Consider the following 18,158-nt stretch of genomic DNA (forward strand, 5'->3'; position numbering starts at 1 on the left):
GGGAAGTGCTTCAAAGAGTTTGTGGCCAGGGTGAGAGGGGTCAGAGATGATCTTGCCTGCTCGATTCCTAGCCATTACATTGTAAAGTTCGTCAATGGGGGGAAGGTTGCAGCCAACGACCTTCTCAGCTGTACGAACGATCCGTTGCAGCCTCCGGATGTCGTGCTTGGTGGCTGAGCCAAACCAACCATGATGGAGAAGGTGAGGACGAACCCAATAATAGCAGTATAGAATTAGACCATCATTGCCTGTGGCAGATTGTGTTTCCTCAGTTGCCGCAGGAAGTACATCCTCTGTTGGGCCTTTTTGACTGTGGAGTCGATGGTGGCCCCCCATTTAAGGTCCCTGGAGATGATGGTTCCAAGGAACTTAAATGACTCCACAGATGTTGTTATGGTGTTGTTGATGGTGAGTGGGGGGAGGGCAGGGGGATCTCTTCGAAAGTCTACAATCAGTTCCACTCCCTTGAGAGCATTGAGCTCCAGGTTGTTGTGATGGTACCAGGACACCAGCTGTGTCACTTCCCATCTGTAGGCAGATTCCTCCCCATCCTGGATCATATTCATATTTGAACCAAGGCTGGAATAATGACATTTTCCATCAATTTAAATATCATTGAAAACAGAGTTATTCGGAAAGTAATTAGCCTGATATATTCTGCTTTGTGTGAACTGAATATTGTGGAGTAGCATTCGGTTAGTCATTATGCTAATACTTTACAGTCCAATTGTAATATGTTAGACAATAGACAATAGGTGCAGGAGTAGGCCATTCAGCCCTTTGAGCCAGCACCACCATTCAATGTGATCATGGCTGATCATTCTCAATCAGTACCCCGTTCCTGCCTTCTCCCCATACCCTCTGACTCCGCTATCCTTAAGAGCTCTATCTAGCTCTCTCTTGAATGCATTCAGAGAATTGGCCTCCACTTCCTTCTGAGGCAGTGAATTCCACAGATGTTGGTATGACTGTGGAGGTATGCTGATTTAATCCCCATGCTATTGATTACTTTATCAACTGCTCAATAGTAACCAAGAATAGGAACCCTGAATCATCCTAGATTCCTTAAACGCTGAAAGTTAACCCTACTTTGTGGCAGATAATTTAGCGTAATCTAGAAATTAAACATGGTAGGGATCAAGAATTAAATGGGATAAACCTGCAGGGCATCCTGATGTGTAGCCTTGCATTTTTATTTTTACATCTTACAGCCTACAATTTTATCACTCCTCCATTTTCTTTTTTTAAAGTATTGCCCCTTATTTTGTTTGCTTCAGGAAATTATATTTTGCCATTCCGGAGTGATCTCTTTTACAAATATATAAAATGTTTCACAATTTTTCCTTTCAGTCCTGCACCTTCAGATCTGTTGAAGGTTGGCTTCTTTAAAACAGACCGTGCTACTCAAACTGAAGTCAGTGACATATTGGAACTGAAGGAACTAAGTACTGCAGTTGAGACTCTAGAAAAGGTACTTGAGTAATCATTAACTTTTATTACAATGTAGTACTTAATTTTAAATAAGAGAATGTGCCAGATTGAATCAAGAGTACAGTTGCAGCATGCATAGTAAATTGAACACCGACACCACTCGTCTATTTTGGTGAATGGTTATTTGACACCAGAGAAAAGTATACAATAGAGTTTGAAGCGATCGATGTCCTGTTCTTTTTCATTACTGGCCTGTACTTAGATGCACTGGGCACAATTTCTCTGGTAGTTTTCTCCTTTTGATAAAGTGATGCATCCAAGGTTATTACAGAAAATAAAAGCTGTTTGTGTTGGAATTAGCATGATAACCTTTTATAATTTTGTATAAATGACGGCTGCACAATGGCACAGCGGTAGAGTTGCTGCTTTACAGCGCCAGAGACCTGGGTTTGATTCCAACTACAGGTGCTATTTTTACCGAGTTTGTACGTTATCCCTGTGACCGCATGAGTTTCCTCCCACATTCCAAAGACATGCAGATTTGTAGGTTAATTTGCTTCTGTAAATTGACCCACAAATTCATCCACATATATGTTTCTATGCTTACAAGCATGTAAAGATATCCATGAACATTTCCTCTTGCATAGTCATTGAGTCGTACAGCATGGCTGCTTAGTTTTGCAGCACAGTGGCGCAGCAGTAGAGTTGCTGCCTTACAGCGACAAAGACCCGGGTTTGATCCTGACTAAGGGTGCTGTCTGTATGGAGTTTGAACCTTATCCCTGTGACTATGTGGGTTTCCTCGGTCCAGGTGCTCCAGTTTCCTCACACACTCCATCGATATACAGGTTTGTAGGTATAGACAATAGACAATAGGTGCAGGAGTAGGCCATTCAGCCCTTCGAGCCAGCACCGCCATTCAATGCGATCATGGCTGATCACTCTCAATCAGTACCCCGTTCCTGCCTTCTCCCCATACCCCCTCACTCCGCTATCCTTAAGAGCTCTATCCAGCTCTCTCTTGAAAGCATCCAACGAACTGGCCTCCACTGCCTTCTGAGGCAGAGAATTCCACATCTTCACCACTCTCTGACTGAAAAAGTTCTTCCTCATCTCCGTTCTAAATGGCCTACCCCTTATTCTTAAACTGTGGCCCCTTGTTCTGGACTCCCCCAACATTGGGAACGTGTTTCCTGCCTCTAATGTGTCCAATCCCCTAATTATCTTATATGTTTCAATAAGATCCCCCCTCATCCTTCTAAATGATCATGGGGTGATCATTGGTCAGCGCGGACTTGCTGGGCCAAAGGGCCTGTTTACAAGCTAAAAAAAAGAGATCCAATGAATTGGTCAAATATAATTTCCATTTCACAAAGCTGTGTTGACTTTGGCTGATTGCCTTGGATTTTTCTAACTGCCCTATTGTAATGTGAAATAATAGTTTTTTCCCTATGATGTTAACTGGCCCTGAGGTTTGGCTTTGTTTTCGATTTAAAATAGAATAGTTGCATTTGCACAGATTCTCGTCATGGATACCACTGAATTTGCAGCTCCGAGTAATATTGTTTTGGGCGGTGATATCTCATCTTCTAAATGAGGTTCTTGCAGGAGTGTGCATTACAATGTCTTATACTGGGGTAAACCAAGTATTTCTGTTGAATGAGATATGCACCCTTCTTATTGATCCTTAACTTTTTATTTGCATCATTACTATGCAAGTGGAAGGTGCTTTGTTTGAGTTTGGTTTAAGTGGATTAGCAGCATACTAGTCAGTTCTGATTAAAGGCCATCAACATGAATATGACTTCTGTTTCCCTCTACCTGGCCAATATTTCCAGCATTTTATGTTTAATATGGTGATTAGTCTCCCTGCTGCAGGTTTAATAGTTTATGCATTCTGGTGAAGTTCCTTGCTTGTGTTGCTAATGCCAGCTCTTCGGCTTAGAAAATATGTATATGTTTCGAAGGATTGATCATATGACATATCTATTAAAGATTAGAGAGCAGATGCAGGATATTGCATTGCAAGAGTGGGCAGCTGCGTTTTCCTCAAGTTTCATTCAAAAGCAGTGGTTTTCACAGAAACAATATTCACAGGTTTTCAATTTTTATAACTGCATGGTGATGGGTATATGGAGCGAGCTGCCAGAGGAGGTAGCTGAGCCAGGTACAATTACAGTACTTAAAAGACACTGGGACAGGTACATGGAGAGAAAAGGTTGAGTGAGATATGGGCTCAATGCCGGCAAATGGGGCTAGTTTAGATGGGGCATCTTGATTGACGAGTTGGGCCTACGGCCTTGTTTCCATGCTCTATGACTATGCAAGAGGAAATTTTCATGGACATCTTTACATGCTTGTAAGCACAGAAACGTACATGTAGATGAAATATGATGAGTTCTTGGACAAAATAATATTTAACAATTAATCATTAACTAGTTTTTCCCAGCATTGCAAAACTGAACAGTAAATCAGAAAAAATGTAAAATCATATTAAAAGCATAAATAATTTTATAGAAACTAAGGACTGTTATAATATGCTTAAGTTGATTTGTCCCTTCTTCAGGATAGTGCAATACTTCAGAGAAGAGTAGAAATTAACATACTGTCCCTACAAGCAGATTACCAAATGAAACTGGAAGAAAAATGCACATACCTCTATAAAAGAATGAATGACCAAAATCTTCATCTTAAGAAAAAGTATTTGCAGGTAATAAGTATGTTTAATTTCCTTTGAAAGACTATTGTTAATATTTCATTACATTTTAATAGATGTGTATGGCCAAGAAGTTGATGTCACCATAAATCATGTTGATGTCATCATTTCATCATAAATGGCAGAATACACAAACACCAACTGAGCTGAAATTAATCATCTTCAAAGACTATGCTTTCACTATAAATTCTCACTTCCTTCATAGAGTCATGCCACATTGGAAACAGGTCCATTGGCCCAACTTGCCCAAAACCGACCAACATGTCCCATTTACACTAGTACCTGCCTGCCAGGATTTGGCCCATATCCCTCTAAACCGATCCTATCTATGTATCTGTCTAAATGTTTCTTAAACTTTGTGATAGTACCTGCCTCAACTACCTCCTCTGGCAGCTCATTCCATATACCAATCACCCTTTATATATATATTTTTTAAAACCTTCAGGTTCCTATTAATTTTTTCCCCCACACCTTAAAACTATGTTCTCTTGTTCTCGATTTCCCTACTCTGGGCAAAAAACCCTAAACTGAACACAATACTCTAAATGTGGCCTCATCAACATCTTGTATAACTGCAACATAACCCCCCAACATCTTTACTCAATACACTGACTGATAAAGGCCAAAATGCCAAAAACACTTTTGACCACCCTATTTACCTGACTAGTAAATCTCAGCCAGGGCAACTGCAATTTCCTCTCTAGCTTCCCACAGTATCCTAATAGTCACTGAATAATCAAATTTCAATATTTCTGTTGACTAGTTGACTAGTTCAATTACTTAGTAACATAAATGGGGGAATGAATGTTGTGAAATAACATTTCTTGAGCTAATATTATTAATTCGTGTCATAAAGTTGAAATTACAAGATGCAATTTCTGTAGCCATTTGCAAAGTCCAATTTTGGCCTTGATTTTTAATTCTACAACGTTAAATATCTTGATTTCGCTATCTGTCAGTCAACTATCTCTGATAGAGGCTCAGTTAGTTTAAATTGGAGGAAATGCCTAGTCTGACTGCTAAGCATGTTTTCCTGCTCTGCCTTTCCCAATTCTGACATTCTTTTGTCTGTGTACTTTTGTCTACATTCTCACGCTCTTAACTGCTATTCACTTATTGATCAGATAACCATCTTTTCAGGTCATCCTCAATGTCGCCCTGCTTTTATCCTTTCACAGTCATCCCCCTCACCACCCTCTCTGGAGCTCCCAGAAGTCTTTTTACATGGTTACTACTATGAAGATAACATACTACATATTTTTGAAACAATGAACTGCAGATGATGGTTTACAAAATAAAGTCACAAGGTGCTGGAGTAACTCAGCGGGTCAGGCAGCATCCTTGGAGAACATGGATAGGTGACGTTTTGGGTCGGGACTAAAAAAGAGTCCTGACCTGAAAAGTCATGTATCTATGTTCTCCAGGGATGCTGCCTGACTCGCTGAGTTACTTCAGCTCTTTGTGTCTTTCTTTTACTACATATTTAGATTATTTTATTAGTCCTTCCAATTATCATTAACCCTGACTGTATCCAAGGTTTGTTTTCAGTGAGGGAGAGCAGGACACTCAGGGGTAATTATATATTTGAAAAAATGAGGGTAAGAACAAATGTGAAAAATAGATGTGTGACTGTTAAAGGGGTCAATTTATGGAATAGTTGCAACAATGAATTAAAAGAGTGTAGTAATATGTGTAAATTCAAGAAAATGTTCAAAAATATTATATTTGAAAGATACAAAATATGTGATCAGCACTGAAAATTGACTGACATGATAGAAATGATGGTTCTTGACTATGTTTGTGTTTCTTTCTATGTTTTGTTTATCTGCTTCTGACCTATGATGTTGTGTTTTTTTTACAATTATATTTTGTTAAGTATTAAGGGTAGGCATAATAAGCTTTGGCTTCTGCCTACACCTTTATTTTTTTAGGTCAGAAAATATGTGTGATTATATTGTTTTATTTTTTGATACAATGTTTTTTGCACTATTTAACTTTCGCAACTGTATGGTCAATCTGTTGTATTGTATTAACTGGAAAAAAATAATTAATAAATAAATACAAATTTAAAATTACCCAAGCCCATGAGGGCAGCACAGCGGTAGAATTGCTGCCTTACAGCACCAGAGACGCGGGTTCAATCCTGATTGCAGGTGTTGGCTATACTGAGTTTATACCTTCACCCTGTGATCACGTGAGTTTTCTCCGGGTGCTCCGGTTTCCACCCACACTTCAAAGACGCACAGGTTTGTAGGTTAATTGGCTGTGGAAAGTCGTAAAATTGTCTCTAGTGTGTGGGATAGTATTGGTGTATGGGGTGATCACTGGTCAGAGCAGACTCGGTGGGCTGAAGGACCTGTTTCCGTGCTGTATGTCTAAAGTCAAAGCAATATTTTATGTATTGATCATACTAAATCTTAAAATTAAAATCAACCCTTAGATACCCATATTTAATTCTAATATTTTGTAGAACAATTTTAAAACTATAAATCCTAACACTGTTGACCTCTTGTCACTCCAGGGTAAATAATGTACTACTAAATTTTAGTAAATACTAATGTATATAAATGGTATTGTTTTGGTAATTAATTGTCTGCTTCTGCAGGTGATATTTCCATAGCTGATATAAATATATCTGGGATGGTTGTGTGTATTGGTATTTAGTTCTGAAAATATTTAAAAGGAGGGGGAAAAAATAATCTGTACTCATACTTGATCTTTGTTTATCATAAAGGCAAGATTACAGTCTTTGACATCATCCTTTGTATGGTAGCTAAATTTCATTGCAGTAAATAGTTTTAATTGTTTCAGAGAGTTGAAATCCTTCGCAATAGTTTCAGACAACAACTTACGAACGCATTGGCAAAAATCAATGCTGAATGCAAGGTTAGTATTATTGAATCTCTTCATTTTTACCATAAAGAAAAAGAGTCCAGCATATGTGTTTTAATATGTGCTTCATTTAAAGTTATAGGGGACGGGGAAAGAGACAAGATGGATCGTCCATTCGACAATTCTTTTTGAAGATTCTTGCAGATGCTTCAGCTTTCTCTTTTACACTGATGTGCTTGACTCCCCTGTCATTGAGATCGGGAATATTTGAGGAGCCTGCTTCTCCAGTCATTGAAATACTATTCATGACTAGACGTAACATGACTATACAACTTAGATCTGATCGTTGGTTGTAAGATCAATTAGCTCTGCCAATTACACGCTGTTGTTTGGCAAGTAGTCCTGTCTTGTAGAAAACCAGGTTGATTCCCCATTCTGAGGTATGCCCAGTATTGCTGCTTGCATGCCCTCTTGTACTCCTTATTGAACCAGGGTTAATCCTCTGATTTGATGGTGACGGGTGCGCAACCATGAGGTTACAGATTGTGGTTTTGTACAATTCTGCTGCTGTAATGGCCCATAGCACCTCATGGATACCCAGTCCTGATCTCCTAGATCTGGTCACAGTCTGCTCCATTTAACATGGTAGTAGCGCCATTCCATACGATGACAGTGAAGTTGGGATACTGATACTGTCATGGACAAATGCATCTTCAACAGGTAGATTGGGGAGGACAAGGTCAAGTAAGTTATTCCCTCACCACCTGCTGCAGACCAAATCTAGCAGCAATATTCTTTAACACTCAGCCAGCTTGGTTGGATCCAATATGGGGTTCATACTCAATGTTGAGAACTCCCAGGGAAGTTTCCTCCCAGCTATATACACTATCTATCAGTGTACTAACTTTAATTTATCTTTGACCTTAAAATGATTTAAATGAGAACAGCAGAGATAATTTAACATGAATGTTAAATCTTCTATCTTAACAAAATAAATTTGTTACATTTACATGAGAATTTGAGAATGTATAGAAATGCTGGTTTAATGTTAATTTTTAAATATTGGTATTGGTTTATTATTGTCATGTGAACTGATATAAAATTACAAACTTTGTTTTTTTGCTAACCAGACAGATCATACATGTATGAGTACAATGGGTATGCAAAAAGAGAAAGGAAACAGTGCCAAATATAGTGTTACAGCTACCGGGCATAAGCTTTTAAGTGCAAGGACCGTAATGAGGTAGCTTGGAAGATTGGGGGTACATTCTTAGTATATGAGAGGTGTGTTTCAGTCTGAAAGTAGCGGAGAAAAAACGTATTGGTTCTGGTGGCGCGTGCTTTCAAGCTTTTGTATCTTCTGCAAGATCCAAGAGGAAAGAAGAAGGATTGACTGGGATGTGAGTGATCCGTGATTATGTTGACTATATTATCAAGACAGCGTGAAGTGTAGATGGAGTCGATTGGGAGAGAGGCTAGTTTGCATTACAACCTCTACAATTTATTGGGGTTGTGGGCAGAGTAGTTGCCTTACCATCCCAATAAGATGTTTTCTGTGGTGCATCTGTAGAAATTGGTAAGAATCATTGAAGACATGATATTCCCTTGTCCTCTGAGGATATAGTGGCATTGCTATGGTTTCTTAGTAGCATTATCAATGTGGTTGGACTAAGTCAAACTGTTGGTGATATTTACACCGACGAACTTAAAGCTCTCGACCACCTCCACTTCAGCATTATTGATGCAGATTGTGACATGTCATCCACTCCGCATCCTGAAATCTATGATCAGATCTTTTATTTTACTGACATTGAAAAAGAGATTGGTGTCTTGATACCATGGCCAGAGAGGTTGATGATGAATGGACATAAAATGCTGGAGGAACTCAGCGGGACCGGCAGCATCTCTGGAGAGAAGGAATGGGTGACATTTCGGGGCGAGATCCTATCTATAATCAGAAAACACTCATCAGGAGAAATGTCCTTGGCACTAAAATTAAGGAAAATCCAGGGCATTTTACGTACATATAAAACAAGAAGTGCACAGGGGTAGGTACAAAGGGTAGGACAACTCAAGGATGGTAATAATTTACTGAGCTGTAGGCAAAATAAAATCACTGTACCTTGATACATGTGATCATAAAGAACCATTGGTTTCCTTCCCCATTTTTTCTGATGTTTCATAGGATCTGGAATTAGGAATTAGAATTAATATTGCAAATTCCTTGGGCCACATTGCCAAATTGTTATTTGCAGGAGCTTGTGTGAGCAAATTGGCTGGTGTGTTTCTTACATTGTCACAATGTGTCTACTTTTTTCCTACATTATTAACTGTCAAGTGCTTTAGGATATAGTGAAAGGGATGTGAAAGGAACTATGTAATTAGAAAACCACCCAGTTTTTTTGCTCTTGTTTCTTTGTTCCAGAAAATTAATGTGAAATTATAAAAGTATTGCTATCTTTCCATTTAAAAATCTACTTCTAAAAATGTAATGTGCTCAATTAAAACAATTCACAACAAAAGCAGAACTTTGTTTAGGTATGGTATTGTTCTGTTTATTGATATTTCTGGTTGCGATTAAATCTTTTCATTTTGTTCACAGAGACATTGTGACGAATTCTGGGAAAAGAATAGGATGTCTCTTGAAACCAGCAACACAACACTACGCTTACTCAAACAGAAGGATTTAATTATTTTATCTTTAAAAGAAAAAATATCAGAGTGTGAAAGTTCAGGACAGGCCAATGTAAGTATAGTGCTTTGATATTGATTAATTTGGGCTATAATAGTGCCTCCAAGTTTGTGATTCCCAGTTAAACACAAATGTCTCAACTCGCAGGCTTTTCTAAATTGCAGAATTCTGCACTGGACTATCTTCTAACCAAGCACTGCCTGGTGCACTATGGAGGAATGGCAGCTTAGAAGAAGAGAATTAGATAATTTAATTTGTTTCCATTAAGATGAGTATAAGTAAATGGGGCATCACAAGTGGATAGGTCGTAAGGAATAGTAGAATTTGGCCATTCGGCCCATCAAGTCTACTCCGCCATTCAATCATGGCTGATCTATCTCTCCTTCCTAACCCCATTCTCCTGCCTTCTCCCCGTAACCTCTGACACCTATATTAATCAAGAATCTATCTACCTCTGCCTTAAAAATATCCACTGACTTGGCCTCCACAGCCTTCACCACCCTAAAGAAATTCTCCTCATCTCCTTCCTAAAAGAGCATCCTTTAATTCTGGTTTTACAGAGAATATTTATGAGGATGTTGCTTGGACTCCAGAGCTTGAGCTATAGGTAGAGTTGGGGCAGGCTAGGGCTGTATTCCTTGGATCGCAGGAGGCTGATGGATGATCATATAAAAATGTATATCATGAAAGGAACGGGATAGGATGAATGCACAGAGCCTTTTTTCCCAGGGTAGGACTCAGAAAGTCGAGGGTAATGGTTTAAGCTGCGAAGGGAAAGATTTAATAGGAACCCAAGGGGCAATATTATCATACAGAAGATGGTGGGTACATGGATCGAGCTGCCATAGGAAGTAGTTGAGACAGTACGATAATAACAATTAAAACACATTTGGACAGGAATAGGGGGGGTTAAGAGGGATATGGGCCAAAGACAGGCAAATGGGACGAGATTAGATGGGGCATGGATGTTGGGCTGAACGGCCTGTTTCCACGCTGTGTCAGGTCAAAAGGGATAGGAGTAGAATTAGGTCATTCAGCACTTCAAGTCTACTCCATTCAATCATGGCTGATCTATCTCTCCCTCCTAACCCCAATCTCTGCCTTCTCTCCATAACCCTCAACACCCGTACTAATCAAGAATCGATCTCTGCCCTAAAAATATCCATTGACAGCTTCCACGGCCTTCTGTGGCAAATAATTCCACAGATTCACCACCCTCTGACTAAAGAAATTCCCCCTCATCTCCTTCTAGAACGTCCTTTAATTCAGAGGCAATGACTTCTAGTCCGACACTGTCCCACTAGTGGAATCGTCCTCTCCACATCCACGCCTTACACAATTCGGTAAGTTTCAATGAGATCCCTCCTCAACCTTCTAAACTCCAGTGAATACAGGCCCAGAGTTGTTAAATGTTCATCATATGTTAACCCACTCATTCTTGCAAACCTCCTCTGGGCCCTCTCCAGAGCCAGCACATCCTTCCTTAGATCTGGTGCCCACAATTCTCACAATACTCCAAATGGGGCCTGACCAGCACCTTATAGAGCCTCAGCATTACATCCCTGTTTTTGTATTCTAGCCCTCTTGAAATAAATGCTAGCACATAAAGGCGGCACGGTAGCGCAGCGGTAGAGTTGCTGCTTTACAGCGAATGCAGCGCCGGAGACTCAGGTTCGATCCTGACTACGGGTGCTGCACTGTAAGGAGTTTGTACGTTCTCCCCGTGACCTGCGTGGGTTTTCTCCGAGATCTTCGGTTTCCTCCCACACTCCAAAGACGTACAGGTATGTAGGTTAATTGGCTGGGTAAATGTAAAAATTGTCCCTAGTGGGTGTAGGATAGTGTTAATGTACGGGGATCGTTGGGCGGCACGGACTTGGTGGGCCGAAAAGGCCTGTTTCCGGCTGTATATATATGATATGATATGATGATGATTGTGTTTGCCTTTCATTACTACCGATTTGACTTGCAAATTAATTTTATGAAAATCCTGCACCAGCACTCCCAAGTCCCATTGCACCTCCGATTTCTGGATTATCTCCATCTTTAGAAAATAGTCTACGCCTTTATTCATACTACCAAAATGCACTATCAGGTCCAGGTGACTTATCCACCTTCAGCCCTTTCTGCTTCCCAAGCACCTTCTACTTAATAATAGCCACTCCACTAACTTCCAACCCCTGACTCTCTTGAATTTCAGGCACGTTGCTGGTATCTTCCACTATGAAAACATGCAAAAAAGTGATTCAATTCCTCTGCCATTTCTTTATTCCCCATTATCACTTCACCAGCATCATTTTCCAGTGGTCTAACATCCACTCCTGTCTCTTTCCTACACTTTATATAACTGAAGAAACTCTTGGTATCCTCTTTTCTATTATTGGCTAGCTTACTTTCGAATTTCATCTTTGCTCCGCGTATTGCCTTTTTTAATCACCTTCTGTTGTTCTTATAAAGTATGAGTTTATGATTCTATATAAGTGTTAAATCATCATTTATTTTAAGTATAAAAAATAACTGCAGATGCTGGTACAAATCAAAAGTATTTATTCACAAAATACTGGAGTAACTCAGCAGGTCAGGCAGCATCTCGGGAGAGAAGGAATCGGTGACGTTTCGGGTCGAGACCCTTCTTCAGACTGATGTCAGGGGGGCGGGACAAAGGAAGGATATAGGTGGAGACAGGAAGATAGAGGGATATCTGGGAAGGAGGAGGGGAAGAGAGGGACAGAAGAACTATCTAAAGTTGGAGAAGTCGATGTTCATACCACTGGGCTGCAAGCTGCCCAGGCGAAATATGAGGTGCTGTTCCTCAAATTTCCGGTGGGCCTCACTATGGCACTGGAGGAGGCCCATGACAGAAAGGTCAGAATGGGAGGGGGAGTGGAAGTGCTCGGCCACCGGGAGACCAGTTTGGCCAACGCGGACCGAGCGCAGGTGTTGAGCGAAGCGATCGCCAAGCCTGCGCTTGGTTTCGCCGATGTAAATAAGTTGACATCTGGAGCATCGGATGCAGTAGATGAGATTGGAGGAGGTGCAGTTGAACCTCTGTCTCACCTGGAAAGACTGTTTGGGTCCTTGGATGGAGTTGAGGGGGAGGTAAAGGGACAGGTGTTGCATCTCGTGCGGTTGCAGGGGAAAGTGCCCGGGGATGGGGTGGTTTGGGTAGGAAAGGACGAGTGGACCAGGGTGTTATGGAGGGAACGGTCTCTGCGGAACGCAGAGAGGGGAGGGGATGGGAAGATATGGCCGGTGGTGGGGTCCCGTTGTAGGTGACGGAAATGTTGGCGAATGATTTGTTGGATCCGATGGCTGGTGGGGTGGAAGGTGAGAACGAGGGGGATTCTGTCCTTGTTGCGAGTGGGGGGAGGGGGAGCAAGAGCGGAGCTGCGGGATGTAGAAGAGACCCTAGTGAGAGCCTCATCTATAATGGAAGAGGGGAAGCCCCGTTTCCTGAAGAATGAGGACATCTCTGACGCCCTAGTGTGAAACGCCCCATCCAGGGCGCAGATGCGGCGTAGATGGAGGAATTGGGAGTAGGGAATAGACTTTTTGCAGGAGACCGGGCGGGAAGAAGTGTAGTCCAGATAGCTGTGCGAGTCAGTGGGGTTATAGTAGATATCAGTCGCTAGTCTGTCTCCTGTGATGGAGATGGTGAGGTCCAGAAACGGGAGGGAGATGTCGGAGATAGTCCAGGTATATTTAAGGGCAGGATGGAAATTGGAAGTGAAGTGTATGAAGTCAGTGAGTTCTGCATGGGTACAAGAGGTAGCACCAATGCAGTCGTCGATGTAGCGGAGGCAGAGTTCGAGGTTGGGGCCGGTGTACGCCCGGAACAGGGATTGTTCAACGTACCCGACAAAGAGGCAGGCATAGCTAGGGCCCATGCGAGTGCCCATAGCTACCCCTCTGGTTTGGAGGAAGTGGGAGGAGTCAAAGGAGAAGTTGTTCAGGGTAAGAACTTACTCTGCTAGGCGGAGGAGAGTGTTGGTAGATGGGGATTGGCTGGTTCTACGTTTGAGGAAGAAACGGAGGGCTTCGAGACCATCCTTGTGGGGGATGGAAGTGTAGAGTGACTGGACTGGACTTTTAAGTGTTCTGTGTTTTTCATTTTTGTCCACTACATTTTCATAATTGTTATATTTTCCAGTCGACAAATTTATTTGTAATACAAATTGAACATTTCAAAAAGTATTCCAGAAGCTTTTAGAAGCATTCAGTGACTGTATTGGTTCCCAAAATAGTAAAGTTGCTTTGTCTCTGAGTCTGTGTACCATACAGACATGATTAACCCTGTTAGATAAACACAGAGTATTAGTAGTAAGAAGATAGCAGCCTGTCCATCATCTTGCCTCATTGGTGAGGCTGTCACAGTGAAACACTTCTTCCAAAATTCCACCATGCATCCAAATTTTGGGAGGCAAAACGAAAGGAGAAAAACAAGACCAATAGATTGTGATTATTTTGGTTCTTGCCCCACAGTTTAGTAATATTGCTTGCTCAGTGTCATGTGCCAAATGTTAAATGAAGATTAATTTTTGAGTAAGTAAACTTTAAAGATGATGTCCACAATCCTCCTTCATTGATGAAGTAGAAGGTTTTAGTGTTGTTGATAAAGACTATTAGTTTAGATTAGGTTGGAGATGTAGCATGGAAACAGGCCCTTTGGCCCACTGAGCCTGCACCGACCAGCGATTCCCGCACATTAATGCTATCATACTCACACATTAGGGACAATTTTACATTTACACCAAGCCAATTAACCTACAAACCTGTAATTTCTTGAAATGTCGTACTCCTTACCTTAAACCTGTGTTCTTTGATTATAGACATTTCTCCTAATGGGAAAATTTTCTCACTATCTACCCTATCAATGCTTTAATAATTTTATACACCGCAATCAAATACCTTCTTAACGTTCTCTGATCCAAAGATAACAAACCCAGCTGATCCCGCCCCTCCTCAATGCTGAAACAGTCCATCGCAGGTAGCATTGTGGTGAATAACCTTCAGAACCCCCAACAGTGCAATCTCATTCTAACTTTAGTGTGATGACAAGAACTATAGACTGACCAGCTGAGGTCTAACTATTGAGTTATAGAGTTGTAACATAATTCCCCAGCTCTTGTATTGCATGCCCTTACTATGAAGACTTTTTTTTCCATATGCTCTTTTAATCACCATGGTGTAGGGATCCTTGGACATTAGCACCACAATCCCTTTCTTCCTCAGCATTTTCTAGGTCCTTATATTCATTGTGTATATCCCAGCTTTGTTAATCCTCTTTGTCGGTACCATGTTCACAGTCTGTAGAAGAAGCACAGCCAGGTTGTCAGATTTTCCAAAATGCGGACAAGGATTGGAACAGGAGACGTTTCTGATGATAGTATTGCAGTGGTTGGGTGTGTTGTGGCCTCTGGTGTTGATGGTAGTTCGGCAGATACTTCGTAGAACGATTCTGGTTGAAGTCCCCAGTGAAAACGAGAAAGGTGCCGGACATGCTGTTTCATACTCATTGATTGCGGCACTCAATTTCTTCAAATGTTAGTTTGGTGTCCACCTGAGACAGGATACAGATTGTTTTCATGATGATGGCAGAGAACTCTACTGGTAATTAGAACAGTTGGCACCTAACTGCCAGTTATACCAGGTCAGGGGAACAGGAATGACACAAATTCGCCACAGCTGAGCATCACATCAAGTTTATCATGAAGCAGACACTACTCCCTCTTCTTTACCTGACATTGTCCTCCTGTCAATGCAGTGGATGGAAAAACACTTGGCCTGGAGCACTGTGTCCAGAGAATTGGGGGTGAGCTCTGTCTCTGCAAAACAGAGCACACAACAATCTGTCATGTTCCTCTGATGCAGTAATCTTGCTCTTAGGTCTTCTGTCTTGTTCTCCAGTGATTGTACATTGGCCAGAAGGATGCTAGTGTATGAGTGTGTGTGGGGTTGGGAGTAGGAGTAGGGGTGGGGGTCACTTAACCACATCTCTTCATAGGATTTTATTTATTATTGTCAAAAGCTTTGTTTTGCATGCTATACAACAGATCAGATATTACATTCTTAAATACAATCAAGTCAAACTCAAGTATCATTGATAGAGCAAATGGGAAGATACAGTGCAGATTATACAGTAGTTCTCAGCATTGTAACGCATAAGTTCATTCAACAAGTGCAGTTCAATTCAGTCTTATCTGAAAGCCACCCTGACGACAACCTTTCCTAGCACAAAAGAAGCCACCCCAGCACTTCCAGATACCATCCTTATGGTCCAGGAGGTCAGGTCTGCTGAAGCTGTCAAGTCCATTGGACGATTGTAAGTTCACATACATTTGAATGTCTTAAAGGTGTGTTTCCTACTGCTGTACTTCTGGCTGTAGATTTCATCTTTAAGATGTCAAAATGCAAGTATACAAGTATTCTGCATGCTGAGTGCAAAATGTCGTCTCTCTCTAGCACCATCTTCAACATCTTGAGTTCAAGATAAGTCATGAATTCAAGCTGCTGGTTGGACTGTATGTTTTCTTAGGCAGCTAAACCATTGCCTCCAGGTGGTATCCAATCTCATCCAAATTCCGATCATGCCTGAATATGGTTAATTGGGAATTCACAGGGAGCATTATACAAATGTTGATCTATATTTCCTTCTAACTCATTGGTTCCAAGCAACTCCTTGCCAGGGTGTCGCGGGCATAATCGTGAGGAGTCTTCCAAAGATCGTAGTGGATCGTAGTGGATCTCGACGCGTCGCCGAGAAATCAAACGGTTTGAAATCTCTGGGCGACAGCTGGCTTGTTGCCAGGTATCGTAGCTTATTACGGTCGCTGTCGCATGCTGTCCCCAGGTTTGATAGGTTCTCTTAAGATACATTTAGAAGCACATAATATTAAAATAAGTAAAGTCATTTCAAAATACCATAAAATGCTTGTGTTTAACCAATTTATTTACCGTCAGGACATTTCACAGGTAGATTGGAGGCGACAGTTTGACGGTCAGGTAAGCGTGGGAATTTTCGCGATGTTTTTGGTCTCAGCCATTACATTTAAAGTGGGCTCCAAACCCAGATATTCAACCCAGAAACCAGATATGCATCTCCATTACATTTTCAAAGAATGCCCACACACTTTTCACAAAAATCCACTGAACCACTTTTAAAATTATTTTTTTAAATACAGCTATTAGTAAACTGGAAGTAAATCCAGTTTATTCCTTGTTACAGTGAAGCTTGGTTTTTAAGTAACCCATACAAGGTGTTATAGTTCAAAACTCTCAAGTAGTTACCGACTTGTCAGTGATTTCAGCGAAAACCGGGACGCCAGAGAAGCATTGACAGCATGGGAATTTTCGCGATGTTTCGGAAGATGCTGTAATCTCGACCTGACTCAGCATTGTCGTGGTCATTGTTGTCGGGTAAAAGAAAAGTTTGGCGATCTGCTGCGACTTTGACAGTCGCCGGCAGTCGCCAAAAAGATTGCCTAAGTGGGACAGGCCCTTTAATGTTGAGGACTCCCAGAGACACTCTGCCCTGTTATATCCTGTTATACCACCACTTGAGGCTTCATACAAAATTAAATGGAAAACTTTGTCCCCACTCCAGAATCATGATCTTTCCAATCTTAATCCTTGATTTATAAGAAGTTATGTTTCATGTATTTGCACATTTGGAGACCAACCCCAAGTTTTTGCTGACTTCATCAATCATTACAACACGTGGAAAAGAGCATGAGATTAAATGTCTGGAAGGCAAAGGTCCTTTACCAATCTACACCATTGCACAGCACCATTCCTCAACAATCAGGATGCATGCTAAGACTCTGGAAAATATGCACCACATTCCAGAGGTTATCTCTTAGCAAAAGTAGACGACAAATTACTGTTCAAAGGGAATGGAGAAAATGCTTCCAGAATAGTATCAGCCTCCTTGGAAAAAATTAACATCCTAACAGACTTTTAGAAATTCCTGGAGAATAGGCATCTGGGAAAGCACCGAGTTTGTAACGGGAACACATGGAGACCATGCTTAAACTATCTGCCCACCTGTCCCATTATGCAATGTTTGTCTCATTTGTGGCAGTCAGGAGATCCCTTGAAGGGTTGTTCAACCACATGAGCACTCATATCCTCGATCCGAAGAAGATGCTAATGGAGAATATAACTGTTGATCTACCATGCTGGTGTCACAGGATATAAGCAGGGAATATGATGAGCAGATTACCATCTCCAACCATGGCCAATTAACCGTGTGCTTCGTGTAATTCATGGTCCACCATGGATAGATAACCCCCCTGTTATGAACACAGTCAATAACTGAGCCCCCATAGCACTCCAATGCAGAGAATCCCAAATATTCTTCACCTTGTCAATTAAGAAAATTTGCCACATTTAAGTCCTAAATGGTATATCCCATATTTTAGAATGATCCCTCAGCCAAGCATTCTCTTTGGATCTCCCCTAGAGCCCCACTAAGATTTGTTTTTGCGT

General features: G+C 41.2%; 1 protein-coding gene across 6 annotated transcripts in view; it reads left to right on the top strand.

Annotated features, from left to right (window-relative positions):
• Positions 1-18,158, top strand: part of c2h10orf67 (chromosome 2 C10orf67 homolog) — a 131,672-nt gene that overhangs the window by 13,400 nt on the left and 100,114 nt on the right. For 5 of the 6 annotated variants that reach the window (XM_078416297.1, XM_078416267.1, XM_078416275.1 and 2 more), the window contains exons 2-5: positions 1,351-1,471; positions 3,998-4,141; positions 6,959-7,033; positions 9,582-9,725. In XM_078416297.1, the coding sequence (XP_078272423.1) occupies positions 4,061-4,141; positions 6,959-7,033; positions 9,582-9,725 (300 nt within the window). In that variant the 5' untranslated portion in view covers positions 1,351-1,471; positions 3,998-4,060. The remainder of the gene's footprint in view (positions 1-1,350; positions 1,472-3,997; positions 4,142-6,958; positions 7,034-9,581; positions 9,726-18,158) is intronic. The other variant, XM_078416305.1, reaches the window with a different exon arrangement.

This window comes from Rhinoraja longicauda, chromosome 2, assembly GCF_053455715.1.
Source record: "Rhinoraja longicauda isolate Sanriku21f chromosome 2, sRhiLon1.1, whole genome shotgun sequence".
Lineage (NCBI taxonomy): Eukaryota > Metazoa > Chordata > Chondrichthyes > Rajiformes > Arhynchobatidae > Rhinoraja > Rhinoraja longicauda.